Consider the following 26468-nt stretch of genomic DNA (forward strand, 5'->3'; position numbering starts at 1 on the left):
GCACAAGAACCTGGACACTATACATTGAAGATGACAGTTAGGTAAGAGTCCATGAATGAATATGGATCAGGACTGTCCTGTCCATCTATTCACCATGAGTAAATAAACATGTAATTGCTAAATCTTTTTGATATTTTGTCAAACAAATTCAACAGTTGGCCTATTTTAATATATCTAGGCATGATGACCTAATAAAAAATTTCCTATGCCTTCAAAAATCTTAAAATTGGATAGAAGGAAGAAAATTTATAGTATAATACAGCACTGACAGGAAGAAGCCCTGAAAATACATGGATGCCTAATTTCATCTTGGTGAACAGTGTGATGAAGATTTTTCTAAAGACATGGAACCGAGGCCTGATCATAATTGGAGTTATTTAGGAAAAAAAGGAACAAAGGGGAAAAGGAAAGGTACTTCACACATAAAAAGTGGAAAATTTGAAGAATATAAAGAACATCTGTGCATAAGATTTCTATAGGAAAAGAAAGGGTAAAATACTCAGAAATAGCAATAAATATAGTCTATATGAGTAGATCATATCACTTTGAATCAAATGGAAATTGCAAGATGGCTGGAAAATGACAGGAGCATAGACAGTAACATGACTGAGTCATTCTTAAATGGACTGACTTCTTTTAGAGGGCTTGGATAAGGATAGCGACCAGCAAGAGAGGGACTAGACTGAGTAGGAATAACACTCTGAAGTACATTATATGGAAAGGAAAGCCAGTAGATAAGCTAGGCTTAAGACTTCATCACCAGACAGAATATGCCCATTGGATGATAAAGGCAGTTCCAGCTTCAGAAGATAGGTCAGCATCAAGGAGTGCTGCAGAGTTTCTGGTCACTCAGAAAGAACAGAAGGTCATTAAGAATCATTTATCAATAAATTAACAATTGAGAATAGAGCACTTACTTTGTGCTCATTACTCTTCTTAGAACTGGAGATACAGCAGTAAATAAAACAAAGACAAACCTCATGAGCTTCCAATCCAATAGATCTAGAAACAGAAAAGTTAAGTTTTGCATCTGATCAAGGATATAGGCTCCAGCTTATATTATTTAGTATGTTCCAAGGCTTCACATCTTATATAATGCTTTCACATTCTATATCTCAGTCAAGCCTTATAACTCGGTTTACTTACTGTAAAATAATAGTGTCTGTCTCAGAGTTGTGAAGATTAAACAAATCAACAAGTAAATAAACCACTTACATTAGGGTTTGGAATGAAGTAGGTGAATCTACACATTAACATTTATACACAATAACCACTGGTTAGAAAGTAGCATTTGCAATTTCATTGGTAAGGGAACTAGAACTCAATGGCATGAAGTAATACAGTATAATAGTAATTGCCACCATTTCTAGACATATCACCATATATCAGGTGCTTCTGTAAAGGTGATTCACATGCATTCTTCAACTCTCTAAAACCATCTTGGAAAGCAGGTTATTATTTTATGTCTTACATGAGAAAACTGGACTCAAATCAGTATGAACTGGAAACTAAAGACAAGCTGGGCTGGGTATGTATTATTTGCCCCTTCTATAACCATTCTCCGCTATGCTCTCTACCAGCTGCATTCTATATTCCCCAAGTCTATTTAGGTTCTGCCAATAGAGACTTCTAGCAAGCAGAGAGGGAAGTCAGAGAAGTTATTTTCCTGGATCTCTTCCTACAAAGTCACAAAAAGTTGGCTCTGTCTTCTGATACAAGGTCATTGCTGGCCTCAAAATAACCTATTCTTCATAACTTTCTCTTTTTAGATTGTGATAACTCCTCCCTCTTCTAAAAATGATGACAGTTCTGATGTTACTAGACCCAGGGTCCTGCCCTTATAACTCCATACACTTACAGCCCTTAGTACAGTGGCCCTTTATAATTAACCTTTCTTCAAATTATAATAATTTGAGTGTACTACCTCAATGTCTCCTTTTGCAGTCCTCAATGAGACACATTCCTATGAATATCAGAATATATACGTTCCTATTTATTTTTTCAGCCTGTAATACCTTCAGGAAGTGAGGACACCACTTTAGGATGTAGAACTATCTCTACAGATGTAGAAGATGTGAACCTCAGCTAGCGAGGGAATTTTTTAGCATCCTCTAGCGCTTCCGGCTTGGGGATCTTCTTCCTCAACTCTAATTTTCCAATGCCCGAGTCATGAATGCTAACAAAGATCCCATGACCAAAGTTAGGAATGTAGTCTGGAGCTTTTCAGTCAGTTTTACCACAGAATTTTCTTCCTTGTTACCTTCCAAAGTTTAATCTATAAAAATTTTATTTTGGATTTTTGGCTTATAGTCATGTAAAGGTCTGATTTATAGATGTGTAATGATGTCCAGCTACCAATGATTTTATAATTAACTCACAGAATTACTAAAAATGTAATAATTAGTTCCTACAAGCGAGCAGGATGAGCTCCAGCACACCAACACCATAGGTAACTGATAAGGGTACATGTCCATCCGTCTCAGTTATTAGTAAGAATCTGATTTGTGGTCAGATTCTTACTGCAAATCTTCCTAAGGTTTCTCATTTTCTCATTCTATCTCTAATGATCTCAATAATAACCTGACTAGTCAGAAACATAGAGTATATTTCATCAATTTTTTTGAGATGAGGAAATTGAGTTCTGGAAAAGTAACATGACTTTCTCCAAATCATATTACAAACGATTTTTCAAAATTTCTTAACAAATTATCACTTTATTTTAAATACCACCTTGATTTTTCACAAATATAAAAGTAATTATAGAATTTTTAAACTTTTAAAAAATCTATAAAGAAATCAAATCTACCGTAATCCTACCATTCAAAAACATCAGGTGACAGTATATTATGTGTGTCTGTCTAATATATTTGTAAGTGCCCTACAATAAAACAATTACATAAAGTTTCCTGGCCTTTTTAATTTTACTCACGACCAGCATTTGTCATATTGTTACAAACCCCTAGAGACTATTTTTAATGGATGCATAATATTATATCATTGATTGACCATAATTTACTTCATTATTTCCTTAGTTTTAGATACTTTAACTGGTTTGTTTTTGTCATTATAAGTAATGTACACTGAATATATTTATACACAGATATTTCTCTATGAGGTAGATTTTTTTATCATTTAATTCTCAGAATTTTTCAGGACTAAGGCTCAGGTTTTTATATTTCTACTTTTGATCTTTTTTCTATTACATTTGCCAACTCTTACAATAGTAGCACTATATTTGAATATAATTCCATTATAAATTTTCATGTAAATCTTCAATTTTTCTTAGCAATCCATGAGCTGTGGTAAAAATATTTAAATTTAACCCAAATGAAATACAGCTCTCTATACTCTAATTTTATCTTTTATAGTTTTTTGTTTTGTTTTTGGTACCAGGGATCAAACTCGGGTCCTTGTACTTGTGAGGCATGCAACTGCACCACTGAGCTAAATCCCAAGCCCAGTACTATAATTTTATATGAAAATGTTCAAGGGTAATTGATAGTCATAGTAGTGTTAATAATGAAACTGATTAGAGTATTAGTGGAATATGCTGGTTTGTTTTTTCTGGCCTTTGATTTTTATCATCTCTGGGTTAACACAAGATCTTTTTTACTATTTTGTCTCTGAGTACTACTTCCCTGAGTCTTTTATTTCTGCCTTCTCACTCAGGAGTTCAGTAAGTAATTTGTCTTGGTTTTTCTCAGAAAATTCCCAATTTAAAAGTAAAGCCTTACTTCTTACATCCCAGAAATTCCATATACTTCCAAGCAAACAAAGACAGTAAGTAGATCACCATACAAATTAGGAGTAGTTAATGGAAATGGTATGGCTAAGGGTCACAAAGATCTAGGATAGAGTCCTGCCTCTGCCAGGGTACTTGTGAGATCCTTCTTGGAGCCTTGGTTTACTTACTTGTAAAATGAAGGTGATGATTTCTGACTTTAAGAGCTATTGTGAGGATATCATGATGTAAAATAGTTTTTAACAAAATATTATGTGATTGTTTCATATTGTGAGACAAAGGCCTGGGTTGAAATCTAATTCTTGCATAGTACTTAGAGTCCTCATACAAATATTTATATTGTCCTATGTTTCTTTGTGTGCAAAGTGAGGTCACTGGGTTAGGTGATCACTAAGGATGGTCCTTTTTGGGATATAGATGATAACAACCCCATTTGCCATGCTGGGTCTCTTCAGTTTCACCGTGGCCTTCCTCATTTAAAAGTTATAGGGAATCCAAACAGCAAGATAGCACAGTGTCTGTATTACTGAAGTTAAGTAATGCACCTTTTCTTCTGGTTGCTCCAGGGCAGGTGCTGAGTTGTGAATCTGGGTTTGACCTTTTGATGTAAATCACTGCTTTTGTCCTTGCACCAAGCTGTCAATTTCAGCTCCTCTTCTTAGATGAAGAAAAAAAGGAGGCAATATGGCAACACTAGGCAAAGTGGTAGGGCTGTAAGTCAGTCCCATGGAGGCCCAAGATTATTATTTGTTTGCTGTATGATTATAAATCATATGTCTTATTCTAGTTTCCATTTCTTCATCAGAAAGACTGTGGATAATAAATAAATATATGTATATATAATTAAAATACACACACACACACACACACACACACACACACACACAGAATTTTCGGGCCAAGGCTTTAGCTCAGTGGTGCCACCATCTGCCTTGCAAGCCCAAGGTCCTGAGTTCAATCCCCAGTACAAAAATAAATAAATAAATAAATAAATAAATAAACAATTTTGTTCAGATCACTGATAAGCACAGTAGACAAAAATCACAAGTGCTCTGAAGGAAATAGGAAAGGATGCCCTGAATCTTCCCTGGGTTTCTTCCAGACATGGAACAAGAACTCTTCTGGCAGCCCAGTGTGAAAGCTACCTGGGGTGGCTGACCTAGCTGTGTACTGCATGAATTAATGGTGGTACAGGAGATTAAGGTATTTATGCTGACATCTTCCATGAGCTCATGGAAGACCCAGAGGTGAACTTCATGTCTCTCCCACTCCACTACCATTTCTACATCTACATTTCTCTTTCTCTGTGTTACGTTATCCCTTCTGGATGACTTTTTGAGATTTTCCTTTCATTATATTAATGGCTTTAAAAATCTCCTCCTCATATTTTCCCTTAACCCTCATTCAATTTCTGCTAAGTCATGAATCCTCTGAGATTTTTGACAAATTTTTAAATGTTCTTATATTTTTGGGCCATTTTGTAGAGCAGAGGCTAAGTAACATTTTTTTTAAGTTTTGTTTCACAAAATTATAGAATCACATGAATTTACAAAAAAACTTAACAGTGCCCTTTTACCTAGTCCCTCTGAAGTTTCCTTGAAGCTTAATCTTTTATAAGAATAGTTCAATATCCAAACAAGGAAATTTACATTGGTACTTTGTGTGTCTGTGTGTGTGTAATTCTATGCCTTTTGTCACATTTAACCATCATGACAATCAAGATACATAATTAGCCCAGAAACACAACTGTCTCTCAGATGTTTGTCTGACCATTATGGTCATACCAATCTCCCTCATCATCCTATTTGTGTTAAGTATCTTTCTGTCACTATGATAACACCCAGGACAATAAATTTATAAAGAGAAAAGCTTTATTCTGGCTTGTAATTTTGGAGATTTAAATCCATGATCAATCAGACCCATTGGTTTTAGGTCTCTACTGAGGATTCTAGATGGCAGTATAGAGAGCACATGGCAGACAATAATATATAGTTCATTGCTAAGAAAAGAGAGATGAAGATAAATGAGGTGAGGCCTCACAGTCACTTTTAAGGGCATGCCTCCAACAACCAGAAGATCTCCCACTAAACCCTATCTTTTGAAGTTTCCACTGTTTTGAAGTTCTGAATAAGCTGGGGACACAGCTTTTAAAACATGAGCCTTTGGAGAGCATTCCAGATCCAAATTATAGCCCTATTACACTATATATATAATAATTATTGTCATCTGCTACTGGTGTTAACATTTACCAGTTTTAGTGAGGTACAGAAACCTTTCCTCACTTTAAGTCCTTTTACTTTTTCATGTGTAATTCTGTTAAGTATTTTTGCTACCATACGTTAAGAATCATATCAAACTGTTGTAATTTTTGTTTCAACATCAGACATATTTAGAGAACACAAGATAGAAGAAAATTCTATTGTATTGGCCTATATTTTTTACTCTTTTTGGTTGTTGTTTCTTCCTAAAATTCCAAGTATCTTCAATATGTCCTTTCTGTACCAAGAATTTTCTATAGACATTCTTTAGAATAGGTTTGGTAGGAACAAATACTTTATTTTCTTTCTTCTAGAATGTATTAATTATCCTTAAAGTTTGAATAATATTTTTCTAAGTACAGAATTCCCCATTAGTGCTTTTTATACTTACAGCATTTCAAAACATTGTGCAGTATTTACCTAGTTTCTGATGTGAATTCTGATATACTTAATTTTTCTCTATTTTTAACCTTTCTGTCACTGTTTTTACATTTATTTGTCTGGTCCTCGGTTTTCAGAAATTTTAATATGACATTTCTTGACACAGATTACCCTGAGTTATTCCTATTTGGAGTTCACTTAGGATCTCAAATCTGTAAGTTTATGTCTTTTGCCAAATTTGGGAAGATTTCAGCTCTCATAAACATTATTTTTCAATCTCACCCTCTTTCTCCTCTCCTTCTGAAACCCAAATAATATGAATGTAGGATCTTTGATTATAGTCCCACAGGTTTCCAAGTCTCTTGTTCATGCAAAAGCATGCTGTCCGTTCTTTTCTCTATTGTTGAACCTGGGTCATTTCTATCATTCCATCTTCAATTATTCTGTCTTCTTTTTTCTGCATTATGCTTCTCTCAGCTTATATTTGAGTAGATGGTATAACTTCAGATTTCCCCATATATTGTGACATCATAAAGGGGAGGAAAGGATTCATTATCACCAAATAGAAAAAATTCCTATTTTCTACAATGTCTCTGGCATCACTCAAGAGAAAAGATGTAAGTCTAAAGTTCCCACTCAGCCTTTTTGGTGAAAGTAGAAGTAGAAGTAGTTTCTTTAATGGTATTTGACTGGAATAGGTGATTACTGACTCACAACAATCTGTTCTGACAGACCATCCTTTTCCTGGTGCTTTGTTTAACAAGAAAAGACTTTTGAAAGCCACATTTTGTCTGTGTTCATTGGCATTTCCAGGCCACCAACTTCTCCAGCAACCATTATATCATATATGAGGCAAAATGGAAGCCAAAGTACTTTACACCGTACTATTTCTTAGGTCCTGAGAAGCCTAGCCACTCCTTCTTTCCACCTTTCAAATATTTCTGTATTTGACATTTAATGAGGCAGACTATTTTTAGGTGTAAGAGAAATAGAGAGAAGTGCTTCTACTATATCTTGTCCCAGAACCAGAGTGTATAATGTCTTACCTTTTCTTCATTATGTCTTCAATATTTTTATTGGTATATTTTAGGTATAAAATACAGTGACAATAATCACTGGGATCTTGTACCTATACATGATGTATCTTGGTTCTTATTTTTTCCTCCTTCCCCTGACCTCCCTTCATCCCCTCCATCCTTTCCTATCTACAGACTTTGTTTCCATTTTTTTCCTTTTCTCTTATTTTTTTCTTTTCCCTTCTTACCTTTCCCCTATCCCTCCCACTTCCTCTACTCTTTTAGACTTTTTCTTCCTATTATTCAATATCAATTATACATTTTGATCCTTATTTATACTTTTAGCTTACCACACCAGAGAAAATATGCAGTATTTACACATGTGTGTACTGTTAATTTCACTTAAGAGTACATTCTCGATGTGGTAAAAACAGCATAGTACTGGCGGCAAAGAAACAGACCTGAGGATCAGTGGAATAGATTTGAAGATGCAGCAATAACACCATACATACTTAGCTACTTCGTCTTTGACAAAGGAGCCAACTAGCCTCACTGGAGGAAAGACAGCCTCTTTAATCAATGGTGTTGGAAAAACTGGACTTCAACTTACCAAAGATTAAAACTAGACTCCTATCTTTCACCATGCACTAAAACAAAATCTTAATTAATTAAGAATTAATATTAATTCAGTAATTTATAATTTTAAGTGAAATATTTTTGTAATAACAAAATAAAGCCCTTTATTTCAAAGAAGACATCATTAAAAATGTTAAGATTTTTGAAAGAATCAAGGCTCACATTTATCAGTATATTAAAAGTGATAGAAAGTATTAATTCATTGCCATGTGTATATACTTGTACTGCACTTAACAAGTGTTAAAACTGTACCTATTACTATCTATTCCATGGGCCTATATCTCTTTCCTCTATTTTGTATCCATATGTTTAAAAGAACTATCACTTTATTGTCTTCATTTCTTCATGCCTTCACCATTTCCTAACTCACTATGCATGCACACACACACACACACACACACACACACACTGGCTTGGAATCATACAGTGTACCACCCCACTAAAAGTGCATTCACTAGGGCCTTTAGTGACCTCCATGCATTGAGTCTTTTCAGACTTCCATTACAATTAAATGCTTCAATTACGTTGGCCTTTGATCATCAAATACGTAATGTTCTCTTCCCATTTTGGGCCTTTAAATATATTGTTACTTCATTCACACCCCACTTGTTATTCATGTTGCAGTTCTCAGTATAAATAATACTTCCTAGGAAAATCTCTTATTCTTGCAGGAGATGAAGTCTTAAACACTATATAACATATTGAATAGTTTCCACAGTGCATTGACTGAATTGTCCCAATTCTAAGTTATGAAATTTTATTGGAGTTACATATTTAATGTTTAGTTTAATAGACTATAACCTATGAGAAGAATAAACATATCGCTCTTGATCACTAATATATTTAATGCCTTTCATAGTTACATGTCCATTGTAACTACTCAGTAAACATTTAATGGTAGGCAAAAAGAAAGGAAAGTTTGCAGAATAGAGAGAAAGGGAATAATGAGCATACAATCAATATTGAGTGAATCAAGGAAAGAAAAGGTCATGGAATTCTTTTAATTAATAAGATATTTAAGACTTCAATATTTACACATCCATTTTACACTTGTTTTACACTTCATTTAAATAGTTTAAAAATAAATCTTCAAAATATAATAGAAATCAGATTCATATTTATCACCCCAGATCTAGCACACAGTTGATACTCAATAAAAATATATGAAATGGAAATCACATTCAAGACTTAGTCTAGTCTTCTTGATAAACTATAATGAAAAAGCCAATCAGGAAAGTTAACACTCAACAGTTTAACCCGAGCTTCACTCGGGCAGCACAGTTGCTTACATACTGGTTATCCTAAGTGTTGCCCTGGCAGGTGTCATTTCAACCCATTCATTCTTTGTTTACACAGACGCACTTGTACATCTTTTTATTTGTTTTATATCAACTATCTTTTGCAGGCTTTTTAAAATTAAGAACACTGTATTTGACTTTGATGTTTGTTTCTAGTGAAATCTAATAAGTTCTGATTATTTTCTTTCACTAATTTGTATTCCTTTTACTTGTGAAAAATAACGTATAATTTTGTGCTACAATATATAAAAACTCTTATCATAAATATAACTTTTATACTTCTCCAAAACTCAGTGATTTTCTTTTACAGTATAAAATGGACACGTTTGGGACACTGAGACTGAGTAGGAAGGAAGTGCCAAAAGATCTGCAAAAGAAAAAACTCAAAAAGGGAGAAATGTCAGCATATCAGAGAAGAAACGTCTGTGTTATGAAATGGAAAGACAAAAAAGATGTCTGTTTACTGTCAACTACTCATAACACAGAAATAATAGAACTTGAAAGAACAAAACTTAAAAACTTCCAATAGTCGTTAATAATTATAATAATTAAATTGGTGATGTTAACAGAGTTAGCCAATACCTAACAAACTGTCCTGTAATCAAAAAGTGAGGAAAATATTATTATAAAATATATATATGCACCTTCTGGTCCAAATAATATGGAACTTGTTCATTATTTGTGCAAAACAAGAGGGTTCAAAGAGTTATTTACCATTTAGAGTAGGTATAACAGACCAAATAATTGAAAAATATGGGACAGCAAAATGTCAACCAGGACATCCATCATTGACATCTTCACTAATACATTTAGTGTGGGTAGATATTTTATTGAAATTATACCATCCACAGAAAAAAGGAAAGGCCAACATGTGTGCTGTTCAAAGAAAGCCAATAATATGAAACTAATTTGAAAACAGACCAGATACTACTGTCCAGGTTGTGATATTTCTTAGTGTATTAAATGTTTTAAGATATACCATAAACAGAAAAATTACTGAAAACATTTGATAAAGTTGACATTTTCATATTTCCTGTTATAGTATCTTATAAAAATTAATTAAAAATGCAATTTTTGGTAATCTTAAATTTTGACTTTTATCTTCTTAAGACAGAATAGCCTTGAATGTCCACAATGACTTTTCTGTGGTGTCTTTTGTTTATTTACTTTCTACAGCTAACTGATTAGAAGGATATGCTAAGACATGAAGGCCTTGAGATCAGTTATAGATCCAAGGAAAGACAAAAAAAGAATGATTTACCTTGAAAAGGTGAAGAAATATGGTTTTCTCAATTCTCTATAGATAAAATTCAGGTAATTTAGGACTTTCTTTTGGCAGGGGGAGTACCAGGGATTGAATACAGTTCTTAATACTGAGCTACAGCCCCAGCACATTTCATGCAGGTTTTTGAGACAGGGTCGTGCTAAGTTGCCCAAGCTGTGCTTCAACTTGTGATCTTCTTACACCACCCACTAATTTATGACTTTTAATGTTTATCCTCAGTAAGCTTTTTTCCATGATCTACGCAGTATATCAAAGGAGGTATAGCTCCAAATAAGAGAAATAGCAAAAATATCTTTTCATATAGAGGTTGCCTTGATACTGGGAAAAGTGGAATTAGGATGACAAAAAAAGTGGAATTAGGATGGAAAAGATATTCTAACATTGAGATCTAGAAGGTAATTGTCAGGCTTGACTTAGGCCACTGTCTAGAATCCTAAATTCTGACAGCATTTGGAGTGGGTAAAACTTAATGTTCTGATAGTCAAATGGCCATGGCCACTTCTCTGCCTAACCCAGAAAAGTTTAGGGTACTAGCTACTAAGAGATAGGTTCTGGTACAGGTAACTGACATAAGGAATAGAAAAAAGTCCTAGGTAGAGAATACCGAAGGAGTAGAAAGAGTTCTTGGAGTAAAACAGTGACAAGAAGAATACCAATTATGATCTGTAGACATTCATTAAAATACTAAAATAAAAATTCCTGGGTTAGGCATTTTCATCTTGTATTCCAATATTTACCACAAAGCATAGTACATTAAGATGCTCAATAAATTTCTCTGAAGTGAACAAATATTTACACATGTGGCTTGAGATAAAGGGACTATGAAATGACATGAGTAACTTTGTATCCAAGGTTGTAAAGTAAAACATAGGAGATATTAGATAAAAGTATCTTGAGATTCCATGATACCTTGTGTCTAACTAACTTGAAAAACTACAACAAACTCAGTTCTAAAACATTAGGCTGTTTCAGACTATTAGAGAAGCTCAATGACTGGTTAATGGTTGTTGCTGAAAGTCTGCCAACATTGGATATGAGCACTAAGTTAATTCTAAGTTATTATAATACAAACGCAAGAGCTCATTAATATTTCAACATCTTGTCAGGTTCCCTGACAAAGAGGACCTAACTGATAGTCTGTAAGGGAACAAAAAGAATAAAATGAAACAGTTACTGCTTGAAGATTTTTAAAGCAGGAGACAGGGGGAGGGAGAAAGAGTAAAGGAACTAACATTTTGGAAAAGGAGAACTAATGCTTTAGAAAAGGGGATGGTAATTACTATTGATGTATAAGATTACAACACCCAACTTGGAAAAAATATGAAATGTTATTTTAAAGGGTCTAATGAACAAATCAAGAGCAATGTTCTTTTACTGGTTTTAAATACTTATCTATAATATGCCTATTAACAGAGACAAAGGTTCTATTACCTACTTGCACTAGGTTAAGAGACTCAAAGCAAAGAACTATCACTTGCTAGACCCCGCTGTCAGAAAGAGATTGAGAGAAGTTGCAGCAATTTAGTTGAGTTGATGCAGCAAAGCAAAAAATATGCCTGGGAGATATTTTTATCTTTTAATAAACAGTTTTCATTATCATCATCAAATACCTACACTTTTATAAACCTGAACTTCTCAGTCTAGCATTTATAGAAAATTGCCAAGTATCATTTATACATAAAAGCACAATTCAATATTTATGAATTGCTAGTTTTCTATAAATATAGGCATTTGAAGACTATCTTCTCACTAGTCATTAAAATTTGATCAAGGATCAAAGCTAGAATAATATTAACAATCATTTGCATTCATATAGTGTTTTACATAAAAGTATTAATAATAGATGACATTTATTGGGCACTTAGGAAGTACCAGGAACTTTGTGTATAAATTCTCATAATGAATTCAGTTCAGTTCAGTAAGCATTCACTTAACACCTACTGTGTGATAGATAAATAATGTTGGCTTCTCTCTTCAAAATTTTTCAGTTTTTGTTGTACTCAGTAAGTGTTGAATGAAAAAAATGAATGGATTGATGGATTAGTTGGCTGTAAAAGTATTACAAGGTAATGTAAAAAACACAGGCTCCTCCCCTTACCCTTGCCTGTGTTCTTCAGAAAGTACCTTACCTAGCTTCAAGTTTTTCATCTACAATACTGGTTAATGATATTTAAAATCTCACTTGCAAAAGTATATACGTAGTAAGAGCAAAAGTAAAACATCAGATAAAGAAGAAAGTCTCAGTAAGTGGAGGACTTATTACTGTTACCATCACATCATCATGCTTATTAAGCAATCCTACCTAACTCCCCTACTCCTCACTCTAGTGATAGAAAAAAAAAGAATTTTAACATCTATACAGAGATGTATCTATGCAAAAATACCATTAAAACTAAACAAAACAAGAGAAATCTACTAAACTGTACTTCCCAATGTCCTCCTAGGCTACTATATATCATCTATGTGTAGACTAGAAAAAAAAAGGAAAACAACCTCTATGCTTACAAAATAGGGCAATTAAAGGCAACAGGGAATAATTCACCAAATATCAGATTGTACCTTCCCAAATGATAGAATGTTGGTCATTCCAAGTATAGAGTCATGGTACCCATCTCAAAGAACAGTATCTAGACCACAGGCAATGACCATCCACAAATACATTTTATTTGTATCTGTTCACTGATGGTGAGGCTGAGCCCCTCTCATATAAAAGATAAACTTGAGCCCTGAGTTTAATGTTTAACTAGAAAAGGGTTCCATTCTGTAGGTCACTTACCATTTTGGTCTGCTGGTAGATTTCACCATAGGAGCCATCCCATCTCTATAAAGACTCTTGGTTTTACTGAAATTAACAATGTTGAAAATAACCCTCTGGAAGAGAGAGAGAGAGAGAGAAGATCATCAGAAGACCAAGCTGCGTAAGTTTCCAATTTCCTATAACGTAGGTAAGTGACCAATAGTATAGTAAGGAAAATAGTGCTCATATATATTTGATAAGTTTCAATGCCAGGTAATCACAGGTGTTTAGAGATTAGATTGTTGTATTTCTAATTAGGATAACTCTCTGCAAATCAATTAGCTTTGGCATCATGGAACCGGGAAGCTAGTCTGAGTATCAATTCCAATTCTATCACTCTGTAGAGTTCTATGACCTTGTCAAGCTGCTACACATCTCTATGTCTCACTGTCCTGCTTTGATAAATAGCAATAATAACAGTACCTAGTTCATGGTGTTCTGACAGGAAGTATGTACAGTGTTTAGAATCTCATTTGGTAATGGAATATCCTATACAAGTTTTAGCTGTTATTATTTGCTCGCTCTCTCTCTCTCTCTCTCTCTCTCTCTCTCATTCTCTCTGGATTGACTTAGAATCTAAACAGAAATAAATAATATGATCACTAGAGTACCAACAGTAGTTTTTTTCAAAAATAAAATGAGGGCTGAGATTTAGCTCAGTGGTTCCAGCGCCTGCCTCACAAGAGAAAGGACCCAAGTTCAATCCCCGGTACCAATTAAATAAATAAATAAATAAATAAATAAATAAATAAATAAATAAATAAATAAATAAATAAATAAATAAATAGAAAGATAATAAGAGTGCAAAATTACAATTTATAAATTCTCTAATTATTTCGAATCCTTTGGCAAAATCTGGAATGTTCTCTTCGGCAACCATTTCATTATCCTCTGCTATGGGATAGGAGAAATGGACTTAATCATAATCTCAACATGAATTTACAGATCCATTGTGCTGGGGTAAATTTCTTCCCCTTAAAATGGGAGAGTAGTATGTTCTAGGTGTCTAAATTCTTTCCTGGAGAGTACTATATATAAAAATACCAGAGTCTTTTAGTAATACTTGTCATAGGAGGAGGAGAGATTGTTAAGGAAAAGGAAATTGACTGAAAGATGCTAAAGTTCACTGAAATAATGCAAAGGATAAATAAGGACTAAATTTAAGTCAGCTAGAACAGCTAAAGAAATGAAATGATTTTAAGAGATCGCGATAAATTAGTTTTTCAAAACAGAGGCAGTGAAAGATACAGAAGCATCAAAAGTCATTTATAATTTTAGTCAACAAAATTTATTGTGTCAAGTGAAAGAGATTTTATACACTTTTTTAAAAAATCTTAAACATTCTCCTATAACTAGAAAAATACTGTATTAACAAGGCCATTTTGCAGATGTGGAAAATGAGGGTCAAAATGTTACCTAACTGGCTCAATGCCATGAACTGGTAAATGACAGAATGGATATTTCCACCCAAGAGATAAAAGGATGAGATAGCCATATTTTTTACCCTTGAGTTGTTCACTAAGTTTCCAAAATTCCATAATTTTATTCACCTCTATTTTCTTTCTGAAGTAAGGGCAAAATAAAGAAATATAATAGTATTTTTTTTTTTTACTGTTCGCGTTTTTGTTTTGTTAAAAAGAGATAAATCAAAACCATTTCCTCTTGCCTTCTGTTTGGGATGATCATAAAATGCTCTATTCATGGAATAAACTCTTAGGAATAATTTATGTTTTCCTTTCCCCTCAGAGACCTAACCACTGACCCCAACTTCAGGCACTTCAGTCTCAGAACTCCTTTTTGTCACTAAATTAAATTATCAAGAACGTCCAAGGCTGTTCCATTATTAACAACCTAGGTCTGCTGGTTGTCAGTTCAATTACTTCTTCCAAGGTCTTGGCTGCTGTCTGATTTAAGAAAATCAATATGAAGGGACAGATGGCCTTTGAACCTAACAGGATATATTCCTCCTTTCTTCTGAGATTCCAGGTGTCATATCCATTTACAGTAAACCTGGAGGCCATGTCATACTTTATGGATATAAATTATTGAAATAGAGGAAGAAAGCTAATAAAGCAATGAACTATATGTGAAGCTAAAGGAAAGAAATGGCGCATAAAGTAAAAACTTTATTGATTATTAACATGCTACTACATAACCTAGAAAATTTCTCAGGTATTTTAAGTTGGTTATATCATTTGGATGCTTCATTACACAGCTATTTATTTTGTCCAAATTTTTAGACAATAAGGAAAGTGAAGCTTATAAAGGCTAACTGTCTTGCCCTTCCCAAATCCCTAAACTGTTAATTAGTACTTTAATATTAGATGTCCTTACCACAAAGATCATGCTTACTGTATGACATAATGGTATATCCAAAAAATAACACCATCTCTTATTATTCTCTGTAGAATTTTTTTGCTGTTGTTGCTGCTGTTCTAGCCATTTAACAAGGCAGCATGTGATAAGGATCCAAGATATTTGGAAGTAGGCAGTGTAACACATCCCACCTTGTCACATTTTACACTTAACCATCACTTATTCACTCAAATTGCATAACAGAAACCTACATCTTTAGGTAATGGTAATAAAATCAATTACAGTAACAACTAATAATTTCTGAGCACTTACTATGTACCAAATTCTGAGTTAAGCATTTCATTCCTTCCAGTATATTGTACATTAGAAAAATCCTGATTGTAGATTAGAAGCGCCTGGACAGCTTTTCAAAACTTACTTATGCTTAGGCCCCTATTCTAAAGACTCTAATATTTGATGCATTAACTAATTTTCAGGATACATATACACACATAAACTTTTTGAGGTAGAAACTGTTACTTCTTATTGATGAAATAAGAGATATTGAGATTAAGGAAATTAAAATCATATAACAAATACATAGCAGAAGTAGAATTTGAACCAAAAAAATAAGATCACGGAATTTCGATCTAGATACACCTGGAATGGAAACCCAGTTACCCACAGGTTCAATAAACTTATGAAAAATAATTTTTGACACAGATTGTTTACATCCAAAACTAGGATGGCAAAAGTATCCTAAGAAAGTTGTTATGAAAATTCGTGAGATTATATAAGTACATTACCTGGTATATTTCACCTAACTTGGAATAGGTACTCAATATTTATTAAGACTATTCCTATCTTCAATAAAACTAGATTTAAATTTCAATATTCAGTCTATGATTCCTGCTTCAGCGATGTGATATCCTAGATCAAAGCTCTGTAAACAGTGATCTGTGGCACACTGAGAGGCCAAGAGTGAATTATATCCCCTAACACAACCACGTATAAGGGCTGAAGCATTGACTGTTCTGACCAAGAAGCTGATGGTGCTATTGCAGGACTGTAAGTTCCATTCCACGTGATGGAATGGGAATAAAGGTATGGTGTAGAGCCTTTTTGCAGGATCAGGCATTGACCTTGATTCTCTCTTGCCATATATCTATTACTTTTGTCCACCAATGAGTACATTTCCCATTTGTTCTTGTTAAAGGTAATTATACAGACTGTTTAAATATACATACACATTTTGTAAATTAAAACTTTGATTGTTTTAATATATTTTATTATTTTAAAATGTTTTCCTAAAACTTTGATTAAATTTGAAAGTCATTTGATTTTCATAAGAAATTTCAGTATTACAATTACATTTGAAAGCAAAGAGAGCTGTTAGATGTTTTAAGTGTAATTCTGAATAGTTCAAATACATGAATAGTTTTGAATTTTTATCATTACAGTCCTCATTGATGGTGACATTAATGGCTTTGAAGTGATCATCATTGAAAAGTCTTGATCAGGGACTACATATATCCATTTCAAGTAAAATCGCACATGAAAATGATCATAGAAATAAATTCAGGTGTCTCAAAATTCTGTTAAAGATTTAAAAAATAAATGTAGCATTTGACTTTGGACACCTGATAATTTTTAAAAAGTTATATATTATTGTTTTTCACTGAGGCTTATATAATCATCTTCCAAATATCCTCCACCCCATTATCCTACACAAATATGATGATCTCTATGTGGAAAACTGTCATTTTCTCTGTGTTGTTAGATGTAGAGAATATCATACAGGCAATACAAACACAATGTAGTATTAGTGAACCTTGATCTACAAAGTAATCATTCACTAGCACTGTGGGATGACTAAGAAACATATCCCGGATTTGAGATACAAAAACAATTTTTAAACATGCAGCAGACTATTTTTGGGCTTGTGTCTGAATTACAATTCTACCTTGATATAAGAAGCTAGGCCAAATAATTAAAATAAGTTTAGTTAGAGGAAATAATGCTTTAAATATACACATCTTCAGCTCAGGCACACAAGATTTTCATAAATAAAATCACTAGACATTTAACTTTCACACAAATTTACAAAACACTTGAGGAAATAATCTACACCAAAGTGAGAAGCAACCGGAGAAAAAATAATAGCTGAATTATGCCACAAAGAACTTCAGGTTATAAAATTATCTAGTAAACTATGTTTTTAACTGACTAATAAGTTAAAAGCCTTTTACAAATAGAACAGAACAAAACACTATCCTTTAAAAATGAAATTAGAAGTTTAAAATTCAGTAGTCAGGTTAAAATACAGAACTGATGCTACTGCAAGGAGAATTAGTAAACAACAAGAAAGAGATGAAATATCTAGAATTGAGCACAACAAATTAATAATATAGAAAAAATGAAAAAGACATACAAAGTGGAAAGAGAAAAAATCCAACTACATTTCATTGAAAGTATTTAAATACAGAAAACAGAAATTAGTGAAAGCACAATCTAAAGAGAAAAAAGCAAATCATGTTCCCAAAATTAATGAAAGACACTAATAATAAGATTCAGTTCAAAACATGATTTTATAAAAATATAGATACATCAGACTAAAACTGCAGAACACTACAAATAGACTGTTTTCAAAGCAAGCCAAATAAATGAACTCGAACACAAAAACTAAGAGTGGCAAGACACTAGATTGAACAAAGAAAATAGGTACATTTAAAGAATCAATTACATAAAACTGTTATAATACTACATTTGAGGAAGGTTAAAAAGTTTGCACAAAAGACAGAAAGTTTCAGTTATTGGTCAAGAATAACAGAAATATTTAGGACTTAGGTGAAGAAAAGGGAGACGAGGTCAGTCTTAAAGTTTTTATAGGTTTTTGTATACTTTTAAAGATGGACAAGGATGTTAACTGACTTTAGACATGCTCCTCACAAATAATTACATGACAATTCAAGAATACTCACTATAATAACAGGACAAGGGTATGTGAATTTTACATGAATAAAGGGAAAGAGGAATAAAGAAAACATTGTCAGTACAATACAAGGTAAATTAGGATAAAGAGGCAAAAGAAATAGAAAGCACTGTATGTGGAAAACCCCATATAAGATAGTAGTAATATTTCCAAATATCAGTAATCACACAAACACACACACACACACACACACAAACACACAAATGAAATCTGTTGAATCTGTTGTAAGAATTTTCTCAAATTAAGGAGAAAAAATATTCACTTTTACCACATTTTCAGGATACACACCTAAAAGATAAAATACAGAAAACTTGAAAGCAAATGGAAAAAAAAAGATACAATATCAAAATACCAAAAGAAATCTGTTTCAGCTCTGATAATATCAGACAAAATATATACAGAATCAAAAAGCAAAATTAAAGATAGAGGTCCATGTCAAAACAAATATTCTCCAGGAATATAAACTTTAACTTTGTATACATATGTTGTAAGAGCATAAAATACATAAGATAAAAATGAATAATATCACAAGTAAAAACTGATCCATAATGATTAGTAATAGTAACTAACAGAGCTGACAACAAATTATTAAGAATATTTCAACTGATGAGCTTAATCAAAATATGCTTATTAACATGTGGCATTTTTGTCCACACATACACAATTAGGGAATGAACTTTTCTCAAGTAGATAAGAGATGCTTATAAAAATTAGGTATGCACATGACCAAAAAATAAATATTAACAAGAAATGATACCCCAATCATATCTAATTTACTCATAAATTTTGAAGCATTAAAACATTTTCCATAGTTATTCATTGTCAAAGAAGAAATAATGTTGGAAATTAAAAAGTATTTAGAATTGAATGATTAATTCAGCACTACACATCAGAACTTGTGGCATACAGCAAAAACAAGGCAATGGAAAGTCAAATTTAGCTTGTGTGCAGAAATTACAGAACAAGAAAGGTTAAAAAATCATGTGCTAAGTACTCAATTTAAAAAGTTAAGAAACAAAGTAATGATTAATACTGCACTAGAAGTATGAGGTACAACACTAGCAGTATGTGGTACTTTTGAAAATGGGGCTCCACTCAAGACTCAGTCAAGTGTCCTTGTTAAAATAAATTAATTTCCAAATTCTTTCCCTCAAACCAAGAACCCAAAGGCTTACTTTATCCCACCATGACCTGAATCAGAGGAACATGTTTTAAAGAATTTAGAGCGTTGACACTCTGGATGCAGAGCTGTCAGGTGAGGTTGAAGACAGGTGTTAGGTACATACCGAAAATGGGTAGTCAAGCGTACCTTCCATAGTCAGGAGATTAGAGAATTTTTCCCAACTTCTAGTCAAAAGTAAAATATTTATAAATATAGGTATGGGACAGCAGTCTGATGAAATGATTAGTTCTCTATTGGAAGACAGATATCCACAAAAAGGATTTAGAATTTAGAATTCAAATTTTAATGCCAACTTGTTAATGATGAAAGTAACCAACAGAAGCAGAAGACAAGGTAAATAAAATGAACATACAAATACTTGAGGAAAAAGGCAATTTGCATTAGGTACATTAAAAGCTAATTTAACAGAAAAAGAGGTAATTATCAGAAGGCAGGAGGCATATGTGAGTAGCTGTAGAAGAAAAAATTAATTGTATAAGTGTCATCAGTATTCATATTTATTTATTTATAAAAAATAATATCCTTGGTATTGATCTAAGCAAAACAGTGATATAAATATATTGAGAGTATGAAGAGGAGATATAAGGAAAAGTGCATTATTTGGTAGCAGAAGTGTTAAGAAATGAATTCATCTTCTCCAGTTAAAAAGTAAATAAATACAAACTAAAACTAAACTGAATAAATATTAGCACAGAAATTTTAATTAGAAATATAGAAGTAATAAAGGAAATAGTAAAAGAAATATAAATGATTGTCCCTAGGATAGGGGTCAAATCCTGGCTGTTGCTTGTTTTGTAAAATCATGCTCAAGCATTCGGTATTGTCTGTGGCTGCTTTTGCAACATAAAATCAAAGTTAGGCAGTTTTGGCAGAGATATGATAGTCCAGAAGGGCTTAATTATTTACTATATTAATTTTTCATAGAAAAAGCCTCCAAATCCTTCCTCTTAAAAGCAGGAATCAAAAGGGAGGGCATAGATGAAGTAACATTTTTGGGAGGGAGTCATAGTACATATATTTTTTATTTTATGAACATGTATTTGTGTCATAAAAATTTCAAGTAAGTAAAAGAAAAGAAACACAGAAATTTAGCCCACTCATTTTATAACCTTCAAGCAAAAAAGGGCAATAACAGCAGAATGAAAAAATTATATCTAGTCTCAGTTATACACATTGATTGAAAATTTCTAACTACTGTTAATTCATATCCACTATTAAATTTACTCAGAAAAGAAATAGCATGCCAATATGATAAACTATATATCCTAGGAGTGGAAGGATGAGCCAATGTTTAAAATATTTATCAATATAAATAAATAAATTATATTTATCAATATATAAATTATATATAATTTAAATAACTAAATTATATTTATAGATATATTGATAAATATATTTATCAATATAAATCACCATAATGATAAATTAAGGCAGAAATATTTATCAACAAATATGTTCAGTAAAAGCATATGATAAGTTTCATACTCACTGAAATATTTAAAAACTCTTTGTAAACTGGAAAACAATCTTCCTTTACTTTATAATACCTATTTAAAATTTTATAGCAATCAATGATAAAATGGTAAATATAAGATATATTCTTTTTAAGTCAGGAAAAAAGGATATCACCATTGTTGCTTCTATTAAACATCATTCTGAAAGTTCTAGTGAAGTAAGATAATAAATATTAAAAGTTTAAAGAAAGATCTGAAGTTTATTATTAATAGATGACATGACTGTATATGTAAAATACACCAGAAATTGAAGAAAAACTTTACAATCAAGAAGAGGACACAGGAAAGTTAGAAGATTCAAGAATGATAAATAATTGTAACAATAAATCAATATTGTTAAAAATACTAAAAGTGTGTAATTTACTCAAATCAGGAATTTAAAAAGGCAGCATGAGTACAAAAAATCCAAGATAAAATATAATAAAAAGATGATCAGGGCTGGGGATTTAGCTCAGTGGTACGGTGGCCTGCCTTGCAAGCACAAGGACCCAAGTTCAATCCCTGGTACAAAAAAAAAAAAAAATGATCCAATGAATTTGAAAAATTAGAAAAGGCAAATATCTTAAAAAACAAAAACATACTTTAATAAAACTTCTAGAAGATATAGAAATCTGAATAAATCTCTATAACTCCAAAACGTAATTGAATGCATTATTAAAATTTTCTCATATAGAAAATAACATGCCTACATAGCTTCATTAATTAATTCTTCAAGTCATATAAGAAGATATACCAATCTCACAAAACTATTATAGAAAATTTAAAGTGAGACAATATCTTTCCACTTGCTTTATGAAACCAACATAATCTTGTCAATGAAAACTGCAAAAGCTATTACAAGAAAAAAATTTTCAGTCAATCTCATTTGTAGATATCTAAAAAAAATAGCAAATTAAATCTACTGGGGGAGGAAGGGAGAAAAATCAAGACTAATTCAAATTGTAGGAATTCAAGGTTGTTTTAAAATTCTAAAATTTATCTTAGCATTCCATATTTATAGGTAAAAGAACTTTAGTGAAAAAAGTATTCGATAAAATGTAACACTCTTTAATGATAAATAATCCTTAGAAAGGTGATTCTAAAAAATTTCTTAATCTGATAAAGGATGTCTATCAGAAGAAAACATTTTACAAAAGAAAAATAATAGCAACATCATACTTAATCATGAAAACTTTAATTTTTTATACTAAATCTGTGAACAGTATAAGAAGGCCCACTAGTACTACTGCCATTCCTATTCAACCTTCTACTGGAAGTTCTAGCTAATTCAATAAGACAATAAATACAAATACAAGGAAAATGTTTGGAAAGAAAGAAATAGAAATGTTATTATATACCAAACCACAATAATTATGCATATAGAATACCCTGAGATCTATAAACAATTAGAATTTATTGACACAGTCAATTTTTAAAAAGTATGTGCAACCGAAAGTACAAAACCTCTAGATAAGGTCACACATACAGCCCTTTGACTCAATGTGAATAGTGAAGTTGAACAACAGGCCAGAAATTCAAAAGAAGAGAAGGGGATGATTCCTCCACTTGAAGAGAAGAATCGAAGAAGGCATAGCACTACTGAAGATCAGGCTGGCCATTTAACAAAGGAAAGGCACAAGTTTTTATCAGGTTGCTGGGGTGCTGGGGTGCTGGGGTGGGCTACGGCCTGACAAGTTTTCTATTGGATGATGAGTATGGAATTTCTAAGCTTTTTGCCCATATAAACCTACAAGTTGTCACCAAAAATTCTTCAAAGAATGCCAAATAATCCTGGGCCTTATATATCAAAAGCATGAAAAGTCTAGAGTATAGGTAACCACGCTATGAAAAAAGGTATCCTTATCTATTACAGCTAGTGTTGAGAAAACACAGGGAGCAAAGTTTGTTAATCAGCTGCACCTGTGCCTTCTTACTGGCAATTGTCAAAATGTTCACATAGATACTGCAGGCTGACAGAGATAATGAGGAAATGGCTTGCAGATTTGCACATAAGAAGATTCTTCTCCCTCACTGAAAATTTGTGCAAAGGCAGCCAAAAGAGATAGAAGGGGAATGGAGAAAAACATTCTCATCAAAGGAAGTTTAGCATATCAAACAAGGACATTAGCAAAATGACAGAAGAAAAGTAAGATCATCCAGGGATACTCTTTTTCTCCCTACTCAGAATAAATATCCAACAATCGACAGACAAAAAAAATGTTTTTATTTTCTTCAACTGACAGCATCTCCTGCGAATTTTGTTCTATATTTTATAGACTAACTCAAGAAATATTAATTTAATCATCTCATTCAGTAAATAGTTATGGGATTTCCACTTTGGTATGTGCTGGATGAAAGAAATGAATAAGAGTGGACTCCCTGCCCTGAAATGAAGACAAATATATAAAACACACGCACAATGCTGACATACAGTCTCTAACAACTGGCCAGACAAAAGAGAAAACATGCTTGACATTTCACTCAGAAGGAGACTTAAGAACAAAAGCTCAGTGATTTGTGGAACTATCAGTTGTTTCTTTTGGCTAGAACAATTAATTCTGTGTATTTTCCCAAGAAAATATAGCCTGTATAGAGTAAGTAATGAGATTATGGCATTAAAAGACATATGAGCTGTAGTAAAAGGGTTTAACTTTTATTGAAAAAAGTATAAAAGGACCGTTGAAGGATGTTAGCTGTAGTTATAAAAAGTTCAGGTGTATGATTGGGAAAAATAAATAAGACTGCACTGAATAAATGCTCAAGAATTTACACTGATCTCTGCAGAATCAGATGAGTAAGTATAAACTACTCTCAAGAACCTCATCATATTACAGAGAAATATGCAAGTAAACAAATAGTCACAAATCCAATGCCATCAATGCAAAAATAAGAGAACATATCAAAACCTCTGCGTTTGAAGTACAGAGCTCAGAAAAGAGTGATCACATCTGCCTGAATGGGTAAGAGAATACTTCCTTTGAGACAGTTCCTAAAAGATAAAGGTGCAGTTCTGACTCAAGTAACTTTGGATTCAGCACCATGATGCATGTTTCCTCCCAGTTGTTGCTATGTTTGGTTGTGAAATTGAAATCAGGACCAACTCCTTTGCTTTTTTCCCCCTAACTCCAAAGTTGTTATTTGCAAGTATCAGAGAACATATATGAAATAATATGAAATAAAACCAATATAGTCAAAATAGTCATACATACAAAAATAATATACAAATTTAATGCAATCCCAATCAAAGTACCAACAGCATTTCTCTCTGAACTAGAGGGAAAAAATGCAAACCAGAAGAAACTCAGAATAGCAAAAGCAAACCTCAGCAACAAGAGCAAAGGAAAAACCATCACAATTTCTTACTTCAAATTATACTACAAAGCAACAGTTATAAAAGCAGCATGGTACTGGCACACACACACACACACACACACACACACACACACACACACACAGAGAGACATGTGGATCAATGGCACAGAACAGAGGGTAGAAACATCTCCAGGCACATCCAGCTACTTGATCTTGAACAAAGTGGCCAAAAACATACATTGGAGGAAAGACAGCCTATTTAACAAATAGTGCTAGGAAAACTGGCAATCTATATTCATAAAATTGAAGCTGGACCTATGTCTCTCATCATGTACTATATATAACCTAAAATCAAAATGGTCAGCTGGGGATTTAGCTCAGCGATGCCACCAACTGCCTCACAAGCACAAGGTCCCAAATTCAATCCCCAGTACAAAAACAAACAAACAAACAAAAATGGTCAAAGAACTAAACATTAAAACAGAAACAATGAACCTACTGGAAGATAAAATAGATAAAGCACTTAATGTCTTTTATGCAGGTAAGATATTATGTTTTTCTTTTCCTCTTCACTGGGACATAACACCCAACACCCACAAATTAAAGAAAGGCTTACTCTGTCTCAAAATTTCTACAGGATTCAGTCCATAGCCTCAAGGCAGAACAATAGCCATTTACATCATGGTGTCTAGGAAGCAGAGAGAGAGTGTGAGAAGTGGAATGGAGATGTGCCCTTCAAGACCATGCCCCCAACGTCCAACTTCTTTCAACCAGGCTCTACCTAACAACACCGCATTTAACTGTATTAGTATATCAGTATACTAATCAACTGATGATATGTAGGGAATATCTGGGAGAATATCTAGATACAAATCACAACACTTAATGATAATTATTCTTATAAATATGTGTTAGATGAGTACTTGTTCACAATTCTACTTAGTTTGTATTCATATTCTTTGTCCTATGACTGTGCTGCTGTCCACTCAAACAGTGAACACCTTGAATCTAAACTAATCTTATGATTAGCTCTGGAATATAGAAATTGATGGTAATGATAACAAAGCAATTCTGAATGAAAAGTTAAGAAGTCTTGTATGGCATCACATTCTCTGGTACAATCTTCCATCAGCATTTGATCAAACACAGAGTATGCTGACAGAGGATGAAAGGCTATATTGAAAAGAGACCAGTTGTTCTAGCTTAAGCCATCCTAGGCCAGTTTATAGTCAGATGACTTGCAAATACAAGAGAACCCAGCAAATAGGAAAGAAATCAACAAACTAGCTGATCTAGAGCTGACCACCCATTCAACAGAACCACCTAGTTGATCCATAGATTAATTAATATTAATGAGTGCTTATTGTCTTATACCTCTGAATTTGGGGTATTTTGCTATTTAGCAATACCCTAATGATATATTTAATGCTTCTGCAATCAAACTATGTAAAAATAGAAAAAAGAGAATAAAAGAGAAAGAAAATAAGTCACATACTTCTCATATTTTATAATTCCATAATTTGCCATTAAGCCAACCTATACGATTTTTTTACTATTTCATAATTTTTAGTAAAATTACTTTATTAAATTTTTAAGAATTTTAAGAATAAGGCTACTCTTTCTTAAATATTAAGTCAACTTGTTTTTAAATTTCCACTTGAACATGATAATTAACATATTTTTATCAATTTTTACACTTCTAAATTTTAGTCTCAAACTTCTGGTAGTGGGTAACAGATCAGTTCTTGACCCTAAGAATTTTGCAGGGTGGGTGGATTTT

At 32.7% G+C, this 26468-nt stretch overlaps 1 protein-coding gene and 1 long non-coding RNA gene across 5 annotated transcripts in view; one reads left to right on the forward strand and one right to left on the reverse strand.

The window, feature by feature from the left end:
- Positions 1–26468, reverse strand: part of Agbl4 (ATP/GTP binding protein like 4) — a 1213327-nt gene that overhangs the window by 662852 nt on the left and 524007 nt on the right. For all 4 annotated transcript variants that reach the window (XM_010610280.3, XM_033767837.1, XM_033767835.1 and 1 more), the window contains one exon: positions 13393–13487. In XM_010610280.3, the coding sequence (XP_010608582.1) occupies positions 13393–13487 (95 nt within the window). The remainder of the gene's footprint in view (positions 1–13392; positions 13488–26468) is intronic.
- LOC104852533 overlaps positions 6967–26468 on the forward strand; it is a 35291-nt gene continuing 15789 nt past the window's right edge. Inside the window, exons 1-3 of the long non-coding RNA XR_777515.2 lie at positions 6967–6998; positions 10508–10645; positions 13412–13561. This is a non-coding gene — a long non-coding RNA (uncharacterized LOC104852533). The remainder of the gene's footprint in view (positions 6999–10507; positions 10646–13411; positions 13562–26468) is intronic.

This window comes from Fukomys damarensis, unplaced genomic scaffold, assembly GCF_012274545.1.
Source record: "Fukomys damarensis isolate Sample0158 unplaced genomic scaffold, DMR_v1.0_HiC HiC_scaffold_23, whole genome shotgun sequence".
NCBI classification, from domain to species: domain Eukaryota; kingdom Metazoa; phylum Chordata; class Mammalia; order Rodentia; family Bathyergidae; genus Fukomys; species Fukomys damarensis.